Source organism: Pithys albifrons, chromosome Z (assembly GCF_047495875.1).
Source record: "Pithys albifrons albifrons isolate INPA30051 chromosome Z, PitAlb_v1, whole genome shotgun sequence".
NCBI classification, from domain to species: domain Eukaryota; kingdom Metazoa; phylum Chordata; class Aves; order Passeriformes; family Thamnophilidae; genus Pithys; species Pithys albifrons.
Window position 1 is genome coordinate 18,366,856 of NC_092497.1, and position 19,119 is coordinate 18,385,974.

General features: G+C 36.5%; 1 protein-coding gene across 4 annotated transcripts in view; it reads right to left on the minus strand.

Moving 5' to 3' along the window:
* ARL15 (ARF like GTPase 15) overlaps positions 1 to 19,119 on the minus strand; it is a 219,402-nt gene that overhangs the window by 139,419 nt on the left and 60,864 nt on the right. For all 4 annotated transcript variants that reach the window (XM_071580985.1, XM_071580983.1, XM_071580984.1 and 1 more), the window contains 2 exons: positions 2,844 to 2,988; positions 659 to 718 (listed from right to left, as the gene is read on the minus strand). In XM_071580985.1, the coding sequence (XP_071437086.1) occupies positions 659 to 718; positions 2,844 to 2,988 (205 nt within the window). The remainder of the gene's footprint in view (positions 1 to 658; positions 719 to 2,843; positions 2,989 to 19,119) is intronic.

Consider the following 19,119-nt stretch of genomic DNA (forward strand, 5'->3'; position numbering starts at 1 on the left):
CACCTCCCCTACAGAGAAGCATCCCATTGGTCACAAGACACCACACACACTACAAGTAGATCTCTTCTGTTTAAGGGAGTACTCTAAACTGCTTTCCTTCGGGGATACATACACAGTCACCCCTCACACACAACCATATACCAACCATCGCTTCAAAATTCAACAAATCCAACAAGAGAACAGTTCTCAAAGGATATAACTCATTAGAGGTTGGCTGCCTTTGCAACACTTTCAGTGGTGCAGTAAATATATTAGTTTTGCCAAATGTTCACATAGTTACCTCGCTTGTAAGTAAAAGCTTATGCATATAATAAACACAGGGAACACAATTCCTTGAGCTGTCATGTGAGCCATGTAACAATCATATTCCAGTTTGTATTTCAGTATAATTTACACACAGCAGTCCAACAAATTACATTAAGGAGATATACCACATTTAGCTGCCTTCTGCTCCTCCTTACCCACTATTCTTTGAGGTCAGGAGTTGTACAGCTTTTCTCAACTTTATCTGCTGTAGTCAAACACAGATTTTTAACTCCAGCTGCACTGATTAATCACTTTTAAATTTAAAACAACTAACAACTAAAACTATTAGTATTATGAGACCTAGACGTGTTTTTAATACATGTTTTTATAACCAAATGAGTAAGTGCCATACCTCCAAGTTCTTTTACATTCAAGATGGCATTCTGGAATGGCACTGCTTTTATACTAAAACCTAAGAACAGAAACAAAGAGCATTAGTAGGTTAAAGGGACCATTTAAAATCAATTGTATGCATTCAGAAAAGAAGACTTTTTCCTATCAAGAAACAAGATTTTGCATACAAAATTCTGCTTCAACGTGTTATTAAAAAGTCAGTTATAAGGCATGGAGGGAGGGGTGGAGGAAGAGAATAGGTTACTATATGCAATGAAATTTTGAATTATACTATTAAGTAGCTGGTACACATAAAACTCAGCACAAAATTTACACACAGGTCACCTATCATTTGGTAAGGAGTTAACACAGAATATACTTTTATATAATCATCCTTTACTACATCTAGCACTAAAGCAGAGATTTAAGACTACCAGTAATATGCAGTGATTGTTCTACAATTTTTAGGAGATGCTGAAGAAAATATGCAACTCAAATCACTGTTTTCTGCCCTTTAAACTTCACAGGTCTTGGTTACACCTCAAATATTAATCCTGTCTATAAATGTTACTAACTGAAAGATCCTTTTATAGATCTTAGTTGGATGTATTAAAATGGTTGCAAGCACACTGAAAACATCTATGGTCCTCTATTAGCCTGTTTTATGCCTCAAACCAAAGTAAATTAAAAACAACAACAACAACAACAAAAACAAAGTAACCACACACCAAAACCTGTGATCTTTACCCTTAACTGAAAATTCAGGCAGCCAAAATTCAAGGACCCAGCAATTCATCAGTGTATTATGTACTAAATTCTGTACATTTAGTGTATACATATATAAAAGTGTACATAATATTTAAAATAGGAAAAATTCTGCCTGGACTTGAGTAAAGACGATTTGAATAAATGTGTTTTACTTCCTGTTTATTAGTTACCAGTTAACAGAAACAAAATGTTTTTTCTCCCAGATCAGACCAATAAGATATTCCAGTACTCCAGCTATGGCCAGTGCTAGATGAAGCAAAAGACAAGAAAGCCTGAAAGGAATAATTATGCAGTATTTTTGGGTTTGTTGTCTTAAAAAAAACTTGAACTCTTCCTAGAAAGGAGAAAAAACTGGAATGGATCTGAGTGGCATTGATGAGAAAACAAAAAAATACAGGTTATAGTTTGAAACCTGAGTGGAGAAGTCACATTGTATTCTTAGGTTCTCCAAAATATTTTCTGATAGAGCACAGACATGGTTCATACGAATAGATTTCTTAGAAGCCGAATACACTATATCTGCATCATTTTGGTTTGGATGCTGCCTAGTATTTCTTGAGAGTCAGTTTTCATTCCTCAAGTTGCCTAATTAAATAATGGTATTTTATTGCACCTATCTGGGGCAGGGGGCTGATTTTTGCAGCCAGGTATTCCTTATTCTCATCCCACATGTTTGTTTCTGATTTTTCTGGTGCTGTTTTGTTCTTGGTTTGCTTTTTGTTGGTTAGTTCATTTTGGTTTGGTTTGGTTTTTAGTCAAACCATCCTCTTCAGTATTAGGCATATCTGGTCCACCTATATCAAGATGCCTATTCACATTTTTTGGATTTAAGATACCTTTTATCTGGGGAGGTGCTGTCTGCTTTTATGTATCTTCTTAGTATCACTGAGACCTTTTGTAAATTAATTATCTGATCTCAGTCTGCCCTTATTACATAAACAAGTCTGTTGCTGCTCTAAAAAGTAGCGACTACCACCACAAAAAAAGTTATTTCTATTACATTTATTCTTTTAGTAGCTAGCATACACCACAAGGCAGTACAGACCAAGTATGTGCAGAAATAAATCCCAGTTTACGTTTCAGAGCATCACAGTCCTACTCTATTTTACAGCACATTCTTCTCTTTTCTCTCCATGTAACAAGACTGCTTAAAAACTACAACTAAAATGAGAAGAAATGCTTTAAAGTGTCTACAGTACAGTGCTATTACACCAAACTGTTTGGACTTTTTACACATTCCGAATTGTGTATTTTGTGGATATTCTCCAATGTATGAAGAAACATTGAAAGAGTAAGTAGTGGTAGCCTCAAAACAATCCATTAGGTACTTTCAACAGCAAAATAAGGAGGCTGAAGCTCTCCGCAACCTTTTCTGTATGTTTCAAAAGTTACCTTTGGGCAATGTTGCAGCACACCACAGAATAAAAACATCTTACCCGTAGTAGACACAATATTCTCCGGGCTTTCACTGCAAAGCTGAGACAGAAGACTTGTCTTGCCAGAACCAGAGAGGCCTATGCAAACCAAGTCATATTCGGGTCGTGGCGGTGGTGGTCCCTTGCAGCAAAGTGCTCTAAAACACTGGCAGGGTAGGGCAAAACAAACAAAACAAAAAAAAAAGGAAGAGGTTATTTTTTTTTGGCCAATGCTTATTCAACACTATTTTAAAAATGAATTTTATAAACTCGAAGGCGTTGCAGAGAAGCAAATTATTATTTCAATTTACTATTTTGACAAAGTCAACAATTAATGGATCAAGACCATCTCAACTAAAATCTAGAATGGCTGTATAAGAAAACAAAAATATACATGTTAACTTTCCACTTAAACCTCAAGGAGCTGGTTTGAGGCATATGACATCCATTTTCCAAACAGCAAAAACTGGGCACATACAGTGAAATAGACCCATGCCCTCGTCAGCTCTGCAGTTGTTTACACATGAGTTTGCTTCCTGTGTTAATTTCATGCAATACCTGCTGTGAAAATAAGAGCCACTCTCAAGCAGCTCATTGAAAGGTTCTACCTGTTGTTACAGGAAAGAATCAGGAACCCTTGCTCCACTAATGTCCTTTCTGGGCTTGCTTTGTCATGCATTTTAGCTTACAATATCAGCCACAAAAGAGTATAGCTTACAAATAAATAACTCCTGCTGGACACAGCTCTAGCAAAAAATACGCAGATCTCTCACCCTGGAGACAGATAAATTAACTACAATATAAAGAAATAAAAATCTATTACACAAAGCCTACTTCAGAGTTCTGCTCACTTCTCTTAAACAGTTTTGCCATAGTAGGCCAAGCTCTACCAAAAGGTCCCTTAGGCATTCAGTAAGGTTCTTCAGGCCTTTGCTCACATGCAATATAGAAGCTTTCTAAAAGCATACCATTCTGGGAAATTTAGGAACTTTATATTTGATTTATTGAGCATAATTACCCCCTAACATCGAACATAGACCTCCACCACCCCAATACACATGAATATATTTTTCTCCAATATATTGCCAACCTCATATCGCAGGAAGGCATCTGCTATAACAGGGAAGGGAAAACATGTTTGTCCAATCACTCCTTTCTCACACGTTTTGTCTTTACATTGCCCCAGCTCTTTATTAGCATCTAACCAGAAATCCAGTCTTTACAACCTTAACTTAGTTTGTCTTCACAAGTACCCAGTTTCTCTCATTAAGGGCTACTGTAGGAGCAGAGAAACTGAACTGATGTCAGTAAGGCACTGATGCAAATAGTGGGGTCTGACCCTGTAAGCAAGCCGTCCAGTGAGAATGTGATTATAAAAAGACAGCTCACTGAATGCAGAAATTTAATTGGATTCTTTCCGTGCAGCTGGTAAGCTATTACATGTGCTGCTGAAACAGTTTTCATTGCTTTAAAGAAGAAAAAGATAATTTGGTGAAAGTTACAAAACTCCTTCAACACCTAAAAAGTGAAAGGAAGTATTATAGAAAAAGTAAAAATACAGTAGTAGTTAAGCTGAACCAATGCAAAAGATTTTTAAAATTACGTGCTTTTTTCCTATTAAATTGGATTCAAAAATTATTTTTTTCAAGAAGGTATGCCCTTACATTTATGTCCATAACTTAAACAGTAAACATGCCTTCTAGCTCTACTTATTGTTATTTTACTTATTTACTGGTTTATATTTATCTCACAGATTCTACAAAGCCGCAGAAAATATTCTACTCCAATACTCAAGTGAGAAAGGCCAACTGAGTTCATTGCACAAAATAAACTCCTTTATATAGAGTTTCCACTTAATGGATATCAGGCTGAAGGCCACATAAAATCCTTCAAAGCTTGCCAGAGCTCCTGAGGCTGTATGTCAGACCCTCTGCAGCCAGTCTTTAAAATGCCTTCAATTTGTCCCTGTCAGCATGGCATCTTTGCAACAACCTCTTGATGTCATATTGAAAAACATAAAGGAATAGATGAGCTGATGGAATTCTGTGCTTCTCTCTGTCCAGACACTGTGCTAGTTCTTATGCAACCAGACATGACTCTTGCAGCCCTGACGTCTAGTAACATGTCATTCTGTGAAAGATAATTTCTGCTCTTTGTAGAACACATATGGAGGCTCTGTGGGTGACAGAGAGACTCCACAGGCAGGTTTTGTGAACATTAGGATCTCTTCAGCGCAGATTCCTTAAGTTTGTCTGGAGAATCTTTATGTGCTGTGGATTTAATATATGATCAAAAATCCAGGTCAAGTTGCATGTCCGAAGCAGCATGCACAGATTCACCACCCTCTCACTCATCCTTCACCAGTAAGCACAGTTAAGTATGAAAAATTCTGAGATACACTCCCAGAGGACAGAAAAATGGCTTCCTCCAGACCACTCTCACATTTTATTGGATATGATTCCTTTATCTTTGTTATATTCATGACTTGATCCTTATGCTAGGCTAATTTCCTTCAATGGATTGGTTTAGCTGTAATGAAAACAAACTTTTAATATTCTAGTTTCAAAAAGCTGCTGAAACTTAAGCTACTGTGTATAGCACTTAGCAGTGGCTGACATGAGAAATTCTACAGCACATTGGAGGGGTTACTTGTAATAATATATTTAAACTTTATAAACTTGTTTTTCACTTCTCCTTACTTGAGCTCAATGAACATCTCTCCCACTGGAAATATCACTATACAAACAGTCTGATCACTCTCTTCCTGTTCTCTCAGCAGCTTAAAGTTTCCTGGTCCCTAACAAAGACAGGGCTATTTAAGCATCCATTGTAAAGAATAAAACTCTCGTCACAACTTTGGCAGCTGCATAGCTGCACAATATCTGTGGAGAGTAGAAAATTTAGACATCATTGACCATGCAAATAAAATTACACCTTATATTCTGCATTTTATTATGGACAGGAAATGCATTCTGAAATATTTTATAACCATGGACTAGAGCTACACACTATTTAAGATGTCGTCACATTACAGTGCACTCTGAAATCCACAGAACTGCAATAAATGTGTACTAGTAACTAAAGACATCCCAGAATTCCATAACACAAATATATCATGAAGATTGAGAGACTCGCTCAATTCACAACTAGTGCTCAGTTCCTTCCCAAGTCAGCATACTTTCCATTCCATCTGGACAACCCAAAGCATGTAAGAGAAGCTTGAATTAACAGTCTAACTGATCTCAAAACACTTGTCAGCTTTGGACCTGGAAGTATCTTTCACTGATTGCCAAACCCTATTTGCTCAATGGGCAATAAAAGCCTGTCATTTTCAGAATTATAAAGCAAACTCTGAACCCAAACAGTGCCACTTGGAGGAAGTGTTGAAGGGGTCAGAAAGAAAACATTAGACTACTGCAAATATAGGGTAAAGCAGAGCCAGCTGACACAGTGACTAAAATGTTCTCTGGGATAAGGTCACATATTCCAGTTCCACTGATAGCAACAAAAAAGGAACAACTTTTCTTTGAGCCTTTTCATTCTATCAGAGTAAGATCTTACTATAAGGGGAGTGGCTTATCAAAGTTGTCAGCTTCCACAATTTTTGTGAACATCACACTAACTAAACACTCAATGGGTAGAAAAAGCAAGCAAAGAGAGGCAGGTGGGGAGAGTCAGGATTTAATTTTACATTTCAATAAACATATCTTTTAGTTCTGAAAATAAAACATTAAGGTATCTTTAAGAAATGTATGCATTTAGCCAGTTTTTGAAAAAAGGAGGTATTTACTCAGAAAATTGGGAGTAATATGTGCTCCAGTACACAGAAATCTGTGAAATATTCAGAACCACTTTTACTTTCATTTTCTTTATAAGTGTGCATGCACGCTGTATGTGCATGTATAATCTGCCGCAAGAGATAAAGGAGGAAGTTAGCCAGTTCTACTCCGTACTGATTTCTAACCCAATCAGAAAACTGGTTTTAGGTAGATCAGTATTTATGCTGACAGTCCTAGCCAGTGTCCCTTTGAAGCCCTATGGAGAGTTCTTCTGGGGAAAAGCATATTGTGTTTACAGCAGGGATGGCCAAACACTTCTGATGTATGTGCCGCTTGGAGATCACAGATTGAAGCTCTGGGCAGCAAATGTCCCTGAATTACTACTGTCTACAACACATTAAACTGCCTCCAGCTGTTGAGTCTGTCTTTGCCAACTCATTGTACTTCTCGTTTCACTCTCCTTTTTGGGGTGAAATACTCCATTATTTCTGCTTTGTTCTGGACCCATCTCCTGTCTGTTACTTTTGTTGACACTATTTAATAGGGACAAACAGAAGCAAGGGATTTCATGCATAGTTGGTTAAACACACACACTCTCATGTAAAAATACCCTAAGTTAGTGCAGCACTAATGCTAACAAACCAAGCATTCACAAGCCTTGAAATACAGAATTAAGGTTGAAACCTCAATCATAACGCTCCTCCCCTCCCCTCTTGCTACTACTTATGGATATGGTCTTCCTTTATGTTTTATTTTTCAGTTAAGGTATCTTTGAACTAACAGAGTTCTAGTACCCAGTGCCCAATTACATCCAGAGGACTGGCTAATCATCATCTGAAGCTGTTGAAAAAATTCAAGGAGTTTATTAAAAAAAGTAAAATTTACACACAGAAGGTTCCATAATTCTGATGTTCTCTGAGACCTCAGAAGCACAAAGAAATCTGAAACCTTGAACAGATAATATGAAATGGCTAGGGGACAGGGGGAGGGACACAAAAATGACATGACAGAAAACTCCAAACAGTAGTGAAATAATTCAATGCAAATAATAAAATACACAAGGCACCAGAATGAAATTATACACCATCAAGAGAGAGAGGGGGAGGGGAAAGGATATACGAGTAAAATAAACTTTAACTGTATGAATACCTTAACTTTAAATTGGTACAGCAGAATCTATGCATTTGACTCTGTGAGCTAAAGCTGTAGAGTCTTCTGTTTCCATAGTGCTGTGCAGGTGGTTTTACTGCTACACAAATTAAAAAAAAAAAAAAAGAGAGAGGAAGAGGAAAACCTACCTAATTTAAGATACACAATAAGTGACACTGTTTTCAGGTTTTCTTACCATCAGATTGATAGAGTTTATTTTTGTCTGTATAACTTCCACAATGAGGACAAAACCTAACAGATTGCTGTTCATTTTGCAGCTTCCAACAGAAATGAATGAATGCACACGTTGCCATTGACAAACTGAAGCAAAGTTCAGCACGGATTAAAATACTAAAATCATGACTAGTCACCTTCTGTAACAGTCCATAGCCTCATTAAGCAGTGACTGCTCTATTCAAGATTCTCCATCCAAACACACTCTAAGGATCAAACTCCAGTGGAAGGACACCAGCTCAAGGTCTGCTGATCTGCTGCACCATTCCTATCACAGCACAAAGAATCCTCTAGTTTTACCTGGGTAATGCATGGTCAGGTCAGCCCACTGACTGAACCAAAAGCACTCTTTCTCTACATGTCCCTACTCCTCTTCAACTGTATCACCTGTGCTGCAGGAGGACAGACATGTATCCAGCATTAAAGACAGGATAATATAAAAAAGGACAGAAGAAAACAAATTCTCAATGAAGTGAGGCAGTCTTACAGAGCACGTAGTCCTGGTGATATCCTACCTTACAGAAATCACAGAGTCATAGAATGGTTTGGGTTGGAAGGGATCACAAACTGTCAATCCCCCTGCCATGAGCCAAGACACCTACTGAACTAGGTTGCTCCAAGTGCCATCCAACACTTTCAAGGATGAACATCCACAGCTTCTCTGGACAACCTGCTTCAGGGTTACACTACCCTCACCATAAGGTATCTCTTCCTAATATCTAATCTAAATCTACCCTCTTAGTTCAAAATCACTTTTCCTATCACTACATACCTTTATCAAATCTCATGTAGCCCTACTCACTGCTTCAACATATTTGACAACTCTGCTTCCAACAGTGAAGGTTTCAAAGAAATACAGTAAAGAAGAAAGAACTGGATGACTCCTGACAAGCCAGATACAACAGTGCTGTTTAGAGCATGTAATTTCAAAAGACTTCATAGTCATGATAATACAGCCATAGTGGGTTGAATCACAGGAGATAATTTGTTTCATGTGATATCAGATGAACTCCTCTTGGGTGAAGGCTTGACCCAGAAGTTCAGGAATAACAAAAATTCAGTAAATGCAGTCAAAGACATAACTTCCCCAGAAGAAGCTATAAGGCAACTGGAGTCCTTCTCCTACTATCAGCCAAAACAAATCGCAAGCCTCACATCCAAAAGGGAAAATAAGCCTCTCTGACCTTAATACCTTGCACACTCCCTATAAAATCAAAACCAAATTATGACTCTCCCCTCCATTCACACCATGTTAGAAAAAAGCATGAAGTAAAATAATATCAAGTTTTAGATGTACTCAGATATTTAGTGTAGTAGTACAATTTAAAAGCCTACATAAAATAAAATGGCACACGGCTATGACAAACCAAGCTGAGCCAGCAAACAGTAAGAAACATGTGCACAGGTCGTACCCTGAAGAGAAAACAATCACTCACTTCACTCCAGTGTCAAATCAAGCTCCAAGAGGGCTTTTGGACACTTCTAAGTTTCACCAAATGTAGAAATATTGCTCAAGTTGTTTCCTCTCTAACAGTTTGTTTTCCACTTGCTTTATTGCACAAGAGTAACTCATCTCATTCAATTAATCAGTTCATTCACATTAAACAGCAAGAGAAAAAGGCAACAAAAAAGATGAATGAAAGCCTTTGCAAGCAGTTTGTTTCACAACTTAAGGAAAAGCAATCACGCTAAAAAAAGCCAGAAGAATCATCTAAAATACCATGAAAATAGGCAGTAGCAGCACTGCACAAACATGCAACAGTTAAGGATGTGACACCTCCTATCTCTTCTAACTTCTAGTGAGGATGATAGATAGATAGATAGATAGATAGATAGATAGATAGATAGATAGATAGATAGATGATAGATTGATTTTTTTCTTAATATGCCCCCTCAAAAAAAATTACAAACACCATCAACAACTAAACCAAAACTGTACTTTAGGGCTTTCAGATTTGCTAAAAGTCATCCCTGTACAGTTTCTGAGCCAAATCATAAAAAGCTTTTCCATGACTTACGTGTGCCACAAGGCAGTTAACAAACACATGTTTTTAGGTCAGCATAGCATGAAAAATTACATGTCTTCTATAAGCTCATATGGGATCACAAAAGCAGAAAGAAGCATACAGACCACTTGGTGTTCTTTGATTTTTTTTTTCTAATTAATGCTGCCTACATGGCATCTAAATGCAACAGTAGACTTAGTTTGTTTTTTCTCCTCAAAAAGTGTTCAGTACACAAGACCCTGGACATTTGTATCTGATAGACATGGTACCCGTAAGGTGACTTTGGTAACAATATTAAAAAAAAAGGATTTATGGAAACATTACAGTGATATCTTCAAATCCCATGCCAGAATGGGTCCAAGAACCTTAGAGGGAAAAAATAAGAGAAATATATTAGGTGCAAAGAGAAATCTAGCTGTACACTAGTTGAAGGTAAATGAAGACTTGCACTGTATTCCATGCATTAAAAAAATTAAAGAACAAGAAAAGATATTGCTGCTGTCCTCTGAAATTTGTAGGTAATTTCAAAGTACACTAAGAGGGTTAAACCCATCACCCACTGTGAAGGATTTGTGTAACAGAGGGTCCCAAAAATTCAGTTAAGTTAAAATAAACAGATATTCATTTGAAGCATAGTTGGAAAAAGCACAAGAACAGCCAAGTACAAACAATAGAAGTGTGTCCTCATGCACTTATAACTAGAAGATCTCAAGGGGGATTCAGGTGATACCAGTCAATAAGCCCCTGAAAAAAGGAACAAGATCTGAATTCTTCCATCCACTCTATCAGTAACATTACAGAACAGGCATGCTCCAGAGAATATTTTCATACCACCTTTCAGAATTGTTGGCTATTATAATCATAAATAAAATAATTCCTGGGCTGCATGTGTGTCTCTTGAGTATCAAAAAGCAAAGTAACCTAGAGAAACTCTTGAGCATGTTTTGAGAGAAAAAAAAGAAATAACTAATGTTTACTTGTGACAAAGTTTCCACTGAGATTAAGCCTCAAGATATGTCTTGTTCTTTGTTATGAAAGATTTCAAAACTAACATGTGACATCAGATCTGAGAGAAAAGAGGAGGAATCTCTGAGGATAGCAGACCAGACTATTTTCTATAAAGTCTGGTCTTACTGAACAAGTTCATAGCTAAAGTAAAATAGTGAGTACAAAGAGATTGTGAATATCAAAGTAAGAAATCTGTTTAAAAAACAAAAAACATTGACATTGGGGGGATGGGTGGTAGGATCCACAAAGAGTTTTTAGAAATCATTTACAAAATAGCGTACAGTAAAATTGAACACAATCATAATAGTGTGATAGTACATTAAAAAGCAAAGTACAATTACAACTGTCACTTTTAAACCTGCCCAGGAGGCCCTGCTGCTAACTCTCTGTTCATAGAGTACATGGAGCACACCACAGCAAATTTAGGCATTACCCAACCAAGAAGTGAGCAAGCCAACAAATATTTGGTTGCTCTAAAACTATCAGGAGGTAAGGAAAAGAAGGTATCAGTAGAAACTGATGCAAAAAAAGTTACTAAAATAGAGACAGTCTATGCAGTTAACATCTAAATATAAGGGTGAATAGCATTAGTAGTATACACAGTCTAACAAGTAATGGAAGGATTTAGTTAAGAGAAGGAGGTGGACGGAACAAGGATAGCCTGATTTTGCAGACAGTGTAAGTCTTCTGGCCAAAGAACTCTTCTGCTTGGAATATTAAAGATAAGACTAACTTTCAACACTAGAAAATGGAGCAAGAACTACACCAGTATTGGTGGACACACAAATGAGGGATCCAATGGATGGGGTCTATTACCAGTTCATAGCATTATCAATCTACAGTTGTGCATTTGAAGCATTAGATAGTTGCAGGCTCTGGGTATCTCTTATTCATTAGGCTCCATATGAATGCTTTTAATCTTATGTGTCTTTTCATTTTACTTTCTCAGTACACTATATGTACAAAAAATAAGAACGTTCAACAGAATACCTATTTTGACCAAAAGACTCAGGAAATATGAAATATGTAGCAACATATACAGGAACCTCTCTTCTTCCCTCCATGACCCCCCTTAAATAAACAAAACAGTTTTACTTGGCTTGCACAGTACATTACTACCATGAAAAGAAACAGGCCAACCCACACAAAACCATTAATCCAAAATATACAATTAGAGGAAGTACTATTAAAAATTCTTCACATTTTAATCAATGAGAACCTCTTGGAATGCAGAACAGATCTTGCCTCAATCAAAATCTTCATAAGTTAGGTTTAAGAACCTTCAGCCATTGAAAACATCTCATGATCCAATAAAGGCATTTCACATTTCTCCTCTCTTCAGATGAAGGTTTGGATTTTCTTCTGGCTATATATCTACCATCTACCATGGAGTTTCTCAGCTATCCCCCATCTGTTTGCTGATGAATGTTCCATTGGCTATTTTGTTCATCTAGCACTACAAAATCAGAACTGTCAAATTTGTTGCTCCTGAGCATGCAAGGATCAAGGACTACATAGCCTTTAAAATGTCTTGAAGAGAAACCCAACAGGTGCCCTGGTTCCAGTGTCCGAATGTTTGGGGAACACAACTCAGTTTGAGATGGGGATTCTCAGCTGACAGGAAAGGGAACAGATCACACTGTACAGGTACAGGTAGAAGTTGTTTTCATGTGCTCATACAGTTAAAAAAAGTGAACAAAACCAACCAACCAAACAAACAAAAAATGTCAACCCACAAAAATCCACACAACAACCACATAAACAGGATTTTTTTAAGAAACATTGACCAATGCCTATTTATCTTCTTGAGTTAGATGGGAAAATAACCCCAATAAATGGTAAAGAGTATTCTGTAAATAAATTCTGGACACAGTTAAGAGATTAAGCTGCCTTTGAAAAGTGACAGCTGAATCTTAACATTTTTAAAGTGAAAATGGGAGCTGGAATCAGCTTTATTTTTTTGTGAAAACACAGATTATTGTGGCCTTGCTGACAAAACAGCCTGTCATACAGATGCAGACTCATGGGTATGCCAGTGTCCCGCTCTGTGGTGCTGAAAGCCCAACCCAAGAACTTTCTCCTGGTCAAACAACCACTTTTTATCAATTAAGGGGCATAAAACACTTGCATGCCACAGAGGATATCATTATACCAGATTATTTTCTTTTGTGGGAAAGATCCACTTGTAGTCTCAGAACTGCTGAAAACCTTTTAAGGAGCTTCACATTTTTCTCCTTCAAGTAGGTACAGCATCCAGTCAGCTCTAGGAAACACTTTTTAAGAGAGTAAAAGCCCTCAGACTGAAACTTTCAGGTGCAGTCCATTTCCTGAAGGTACTACTTTTATTGACAGTATTATGAGTGTCTTTTTCTTTCAGATAATTATTACAAAATATTTTCATAAAAATTCTTGTAATTTAAAAATGCAATGTTACATAAGAATATACCTGATGTTGACGAAATATGACCACAAATCCAAGTAGAAATCAAGTTAACATGCTGTTCAGATAACTGAGCACAGCTCTCGAGTGCTCAGTTCTTCACCTGATTTAATGCATAGTTGTGGGAGATTTAATACATGTTCTGAGGAGGCTGCAGACACCTCAGTAAGAACTGACTCACTGCTTCTTACAGGAACAAAAATTTTATCATTTATTCTTGATCAGCATAAATCTTGCCAAGCTGGGAAACTCCTTTTTGCTGGCTAGAGAGAATATTTCACTGAGGACCAGAGAGAATTGCCATAATGATGAGAGTCTATCAGAGAAACATAAGCAATCTGTAACTGGTAGCATAATTCAGAGTGAGACAATGAAAAAAACCATCATAAGAAATGGAAGACAGCTGTCTTTTAGCGACTAAGACATATGATTAGTTGTAAGAGCAGAACACTGGCTTTAACTCAGCTCTTTTAAGTATATCTAAGTTTTTACATTCACTTTCCTAAGAACTGATAGATTACTAAAGAATTGTAATAAAGAACTGGAAGCTAGGATTTTGTAATATAAAGGTGTGACAAGGAATAAACTTTTAGAGTAAAACTTCAGCAACTGCCAATTACCTACATATCATCAGATCAGTATTTTTGAAATGTAAGAGTGTGAGAAGAGACGCACACAGTTCTGTTTATACTGTAGAGGACTTTTCACTGAAAACGAAGCTTTCACAGCTCACAAGAAACTCTTCAAAGCAATTTATAACAATGAAAAGACACAAGGCATAGAACATTAAGGATTAAGAAGCAGCACACTTGGATTATTGGGGAATAAAACTACAAAGTATGGGATTTCAGAAGAAACCAACCACTCCAAAACATGTCCAAAATCACAGTAACTGAAAAAGCACTGGAACAATTTTACTTTCCTAAGTATATAATAATATAGGCCTCTTCATTGGAAGAAATGTAAAAAATAATTACATTTCCTCATCCTTGCAAGAAATTATTGCAAGTACATTATTGAGATTATTGCTACAAAAGCATACAATCACAAATTACAGCTTGCAAAGATCAATGCTTCATCAGGAAGAAATGGCAACCTATAAAAGGAGGGAAAGACAGATACTTGTTCTGGAAACACATTTCAGAACAAATGTCTTAGCATAAACATTCATGAAACTAAGAGACATTAAACCTTGGTGCACTGCACACAATTCTTATCTCATACCTAAATAAATCATGCATGTAGATGAACTTTTACTTGAGAGATCTGCAAAGCACAGACAAGAACAAGGTGCCAGTGTACTGCAGACCAGCAGGGAGTAAAAACTCTGCCTCAAACCCCACAGCTCAACAGAGTAAGAGCTAATCATGGAGCATAAGCTCTCCATACAACCTTGGACAAGCTTGCCTGGTCTTGAACAGATGAGCAGAAGTACCAAGGACTTTCTGGATAGATATTGAACAAAAGGAATTAAAAGAGGAGATCCTCCAAGACTCCAATCACTTCCAGCTCTGCAGGTTGAGAACAGAAAGATCAGAATCTGAAATACTTACTGCAAAAGAATGTTTTTATGCAATTTTTAAAAATTGTTTTATAAAGCCTATTCAAATGAGAAAAATGTTCTTTACATTCTATGGCAAAAGGCAAAATTTCTGGTGCCCAAAGAACAGTATGAGCCCCCATGTCTCCTGGGGAAGCAGAAGCACCTGCAAATTTTGCCAGGTCACTATCCTCAACTGAGGTATGGCAAGGAAATCATGAAAATACGGAGTAACATTAAAAAGGCATAAACCGGACCATTCTTCAAGACTCACCAGTCAGGCAGAATACTGAAGCAGAAATTCTCCTGCCACTATTAACTATCCTGATCAAATCTGAAAATTTGTTAACAGCTATTGTTTTCCTATTAAATTTTCCAAGTTACTTACCACAGGAAACTAAAAAATCTCAGATCTTTCAATTGTTAATCCTCTAAACTCAGAAATAATGCGATCGAAAAGAGCAGAATAACCAGGCCTTCAGTTCAAAATGAAGTAAAACATAAGAAGTGAAGATATGCTGTCTCAAGTAACTTTCCTGAAAAACTCTAAAAGATCTCTGATTATTGAGAGGTAAACCGTGATTTTCAAAACCATTGTACCCTTGCCTAAATTTTTAAATTGATAAACTAGCAGTGAGTTGTGTCATTTTTAAACTTCATTCTTAGAAACAAGTCAGCAAATTTTACTAAACCTATTTTTAAATGTACTGAGCCTCACAAAGTTGAGGATAATGTCAGCCCAAACAGTAAAATTCGGCCAAAGAGGAGAAAAAAAAGCCCCTTATGAATACTAGCAGGAAAGGGGAAAAAATATGTTGCTATTAATGTACTACTTCTGGTAAAATATCACTGAAGTTCAGAGTGATCCAAGCCACGGTGCAACATGTGCAAAGCAGCGAAGAGTATAAGTTCCATGCACTAAAGAGAATAAAAAGAAGTAATAACTATATGAATTTTTTCATTATTATTTAGTTGGAATTTAGTTTTGGGACTAATTAAACATATACATACTTCAAAAGAAAAGCATCCTTCAGCATGGAAACATGGTCTAAAGCAACAACTAAATACAAATTTCACTGTTAACTTTTCTTCTTAAAGGCAATAAAAAATATGAGAATAGGATTGTGATGTCCATCAAGCACAAGGGAATTAGAGTAATTTAACATAGTTTATTGTAAGAGGATGCAACTGAGCTGAGAAGTCTCATATTTGATTCATCTCCAGAAACAGGAATCAAAATGAACTATTAAGCTGTAGTCTAAATGTTTGAGGATTTTTCAGCTGGGGACATTATACAGCCTTAAAGGGTAAAAACAGTTAAGCCCTATCCCAATAAAAATCCTTGGAAAAATAATCTTCTACAAATAAGATGTAGATAAAGTTCCAACAGACCGTACATTGATTTGGAAATGTTCACATTAGAAAAAAAATCACATTGACAGCAACAACCACCCCAGTGAATAGTATGAAACCAGGTAAATATTTTTGCACTAGGCGTACATATGAATACCATTGTAAAAACATTAAAAACTACTTGGACTTTCAGGCACACTGAAGTATTTTAATGACAAATGTATCATGATTCTTCTTCCTGCTGTCTACTGCTTTTCTCTTCTGCTAAGCCTTACATTTTAGCCTAATAGCAATATATTTTCTACTCCAATCAACCATACTATTCATTTCCTAGAAAAATTTTTCTTGAATGTCAGATAAACATAGAAGAAAATCCTTCAGGGACAGCTTGATATACCACATATGCCAGTTGAAATAATACTGAAACAAGAAATTAAGAACTTCCTTAGTGAACCTATCAGTATAGAAAATGTGGTAAAAGTACACATATTTTAGCAAAATGTAACTGCATCAAGCATGTGACTTCGACTTCTTTCCATAATTTTAAAGCTATGTAGATTCAGAAGTATCAGAAAAGTCACACTGTGTGAAAGATTGACTGCAATAAAAATAAACTAAAAAAGTCTACACAAGCAGCATGATGGAATTGCACTACTACATGATTACAAATGTTTCATTTGGGAAATAAAAGAAGCTCATATCTGGAACTTTAGGATAGAGAAGTCCTTCTCATCATTTTCTGATTCAAAATAATCTGGTGGTATCTGACTTGACAAATATAGCAACAGGAAAAATTTACCTTGCAGGTGTCACACAGGAACTCATTGAGGGTAAAGAAAAACATTATTATTTCCTTAAGAAATTGCTGAACTTCTATCAATAACTAAACACTACATTAACTCAAACTGCACATAACAAAGAGCTGTGTGAAATTGCAGTGTGACTCAATCATCAGTGTTCTCACACAGTTCTGTGCTTCCCACATTTTCAGGAATTAGACCTGCAAGTTTCCCCATTTTTACACATGTTCAAAGAATTTAACATTATTAGACTGTCATAAATTACTTAAGATTTTTGGCAGGCCATCTGCTGTAATAGCTTTGAATTTCCCTTAAGTGCATATTGTGGATGACTTATTTTAACAAGAATTAACACTACGTTGTGGCTCAGACAAAATCTACACTCTTAACTCCTTTGCATCACTAACATGCCAAGTGAAGGTCAGTGTTTTATATGTGTTATTTCCTTAAGATAGATTAAGATGCATGACACATTACCTATATTGGACATTCTTTTGATCTTAACTTGAAATTATTTATCCTTCTAAAGCAGAGAGAGATAATCTCCCTATGCTTGGACTATGTACTTTGTATCCCTGGGCAGCAGTCAGAACCCTAGAAAATTTTCCAAAAAATACTTTTCCAGTCACATTACAGTTAAAAATTAAGGAGGATTTCTCATACTTACCATTTCACAAATTCCAAACACATTTCAAAAGTCATACTAGTCCTATTCTGCATTCCTACTTCCTGTAATATTCATTAGTTTCAGTGTAAGAACAATTACGAGTGGATGACCGATTGGCTCGTAACGTTTCCTGTGTTGGTTGCACTCTAAATCTACTTTGTTACTGTAGTATATTTGTGAATTTAATCAATCTTCAAAGAAAGAATCTCAGCAACTTTGGTGGCTCATTAGCTAGTTATCAAAACCAGACTTTATCACTGATGTCTTAGGACAGTGAAAACAAAAACCAGATTGCAAGCATTTGTTTTTAAAGAATTTGATGTCATCATTTTTGCCATTATAAACTGATACTGAAAACAAATATTGGCAAAGAAAGCAAACACCTTATGCTTTCTAGATTTCTCCATCAATCACACGAAGGGCAAAATATTGCTCTAACACAACAAAACCTTCCTCTTCCAAAACAGACATGAGATGAGACGATTTAAAAAAAGGAAAGAACAAAACTTTTGATTTTCTGTTGTGTAAAAGGGAGAATTCTCAGTTTACACTTTTACAATCATGTTTTCCCTTCAAGAAAGTACTGACACAATGATCCTGGAGTTACAACCACTTGATACTGTAAATCATGTGGCAGATTTGTTACCCATAACCTTCAGCATTTCATACTCATTAGCATGGATATTCTCCACACTGTGAGTCAATGAGCATGTGACTTTGTTCATTCTCAACCGATGGAACTTGCAGCGGGCTGGAAAGTTTCACTCATAAACCTGAGCATCTGAAAGTTCTAGATATTCGACATCATGACAGAGAACATTCCTGTAGTATTTCAGTGGATTTTCACATATCATCTAGCATCTATCATACTTGTCTCTTTCCCAGCTGAGCCAAAATGCAAATAATTTCTCATTACAGATTTTTTAATTCATGGGTCTGTATGAAAAGACTTTAGAATATGATATCAAGTTCCAATTCTTTTTTCTGTAATTTTATATAGCCTAATAATAGTGCTTGTTATGTCAGTGCTTACTTCAGTCAATGCTTCCATCCAAAGACCCCGAAGGAAAGTCTTTCAGTATGGAAAAGCCACTACTCCCCAGCTGGCCTTATCCTACAACCACCTGATAACAGATTAGGCTGTACCACATGGTAAAGGTCAAGATTTCATTTTCAGTGCCACCACATGGTACACACACACATGGCTCATAAAAACCAACACAGGAAGAAGAGAACCTTCCCTACAGTGTAGTCTCATTCCTTCAAGTGGATTTCTTTGTTTGCTGTCAGGGGGTGAGGGAGATGTTGTTTTTTTTTTTTC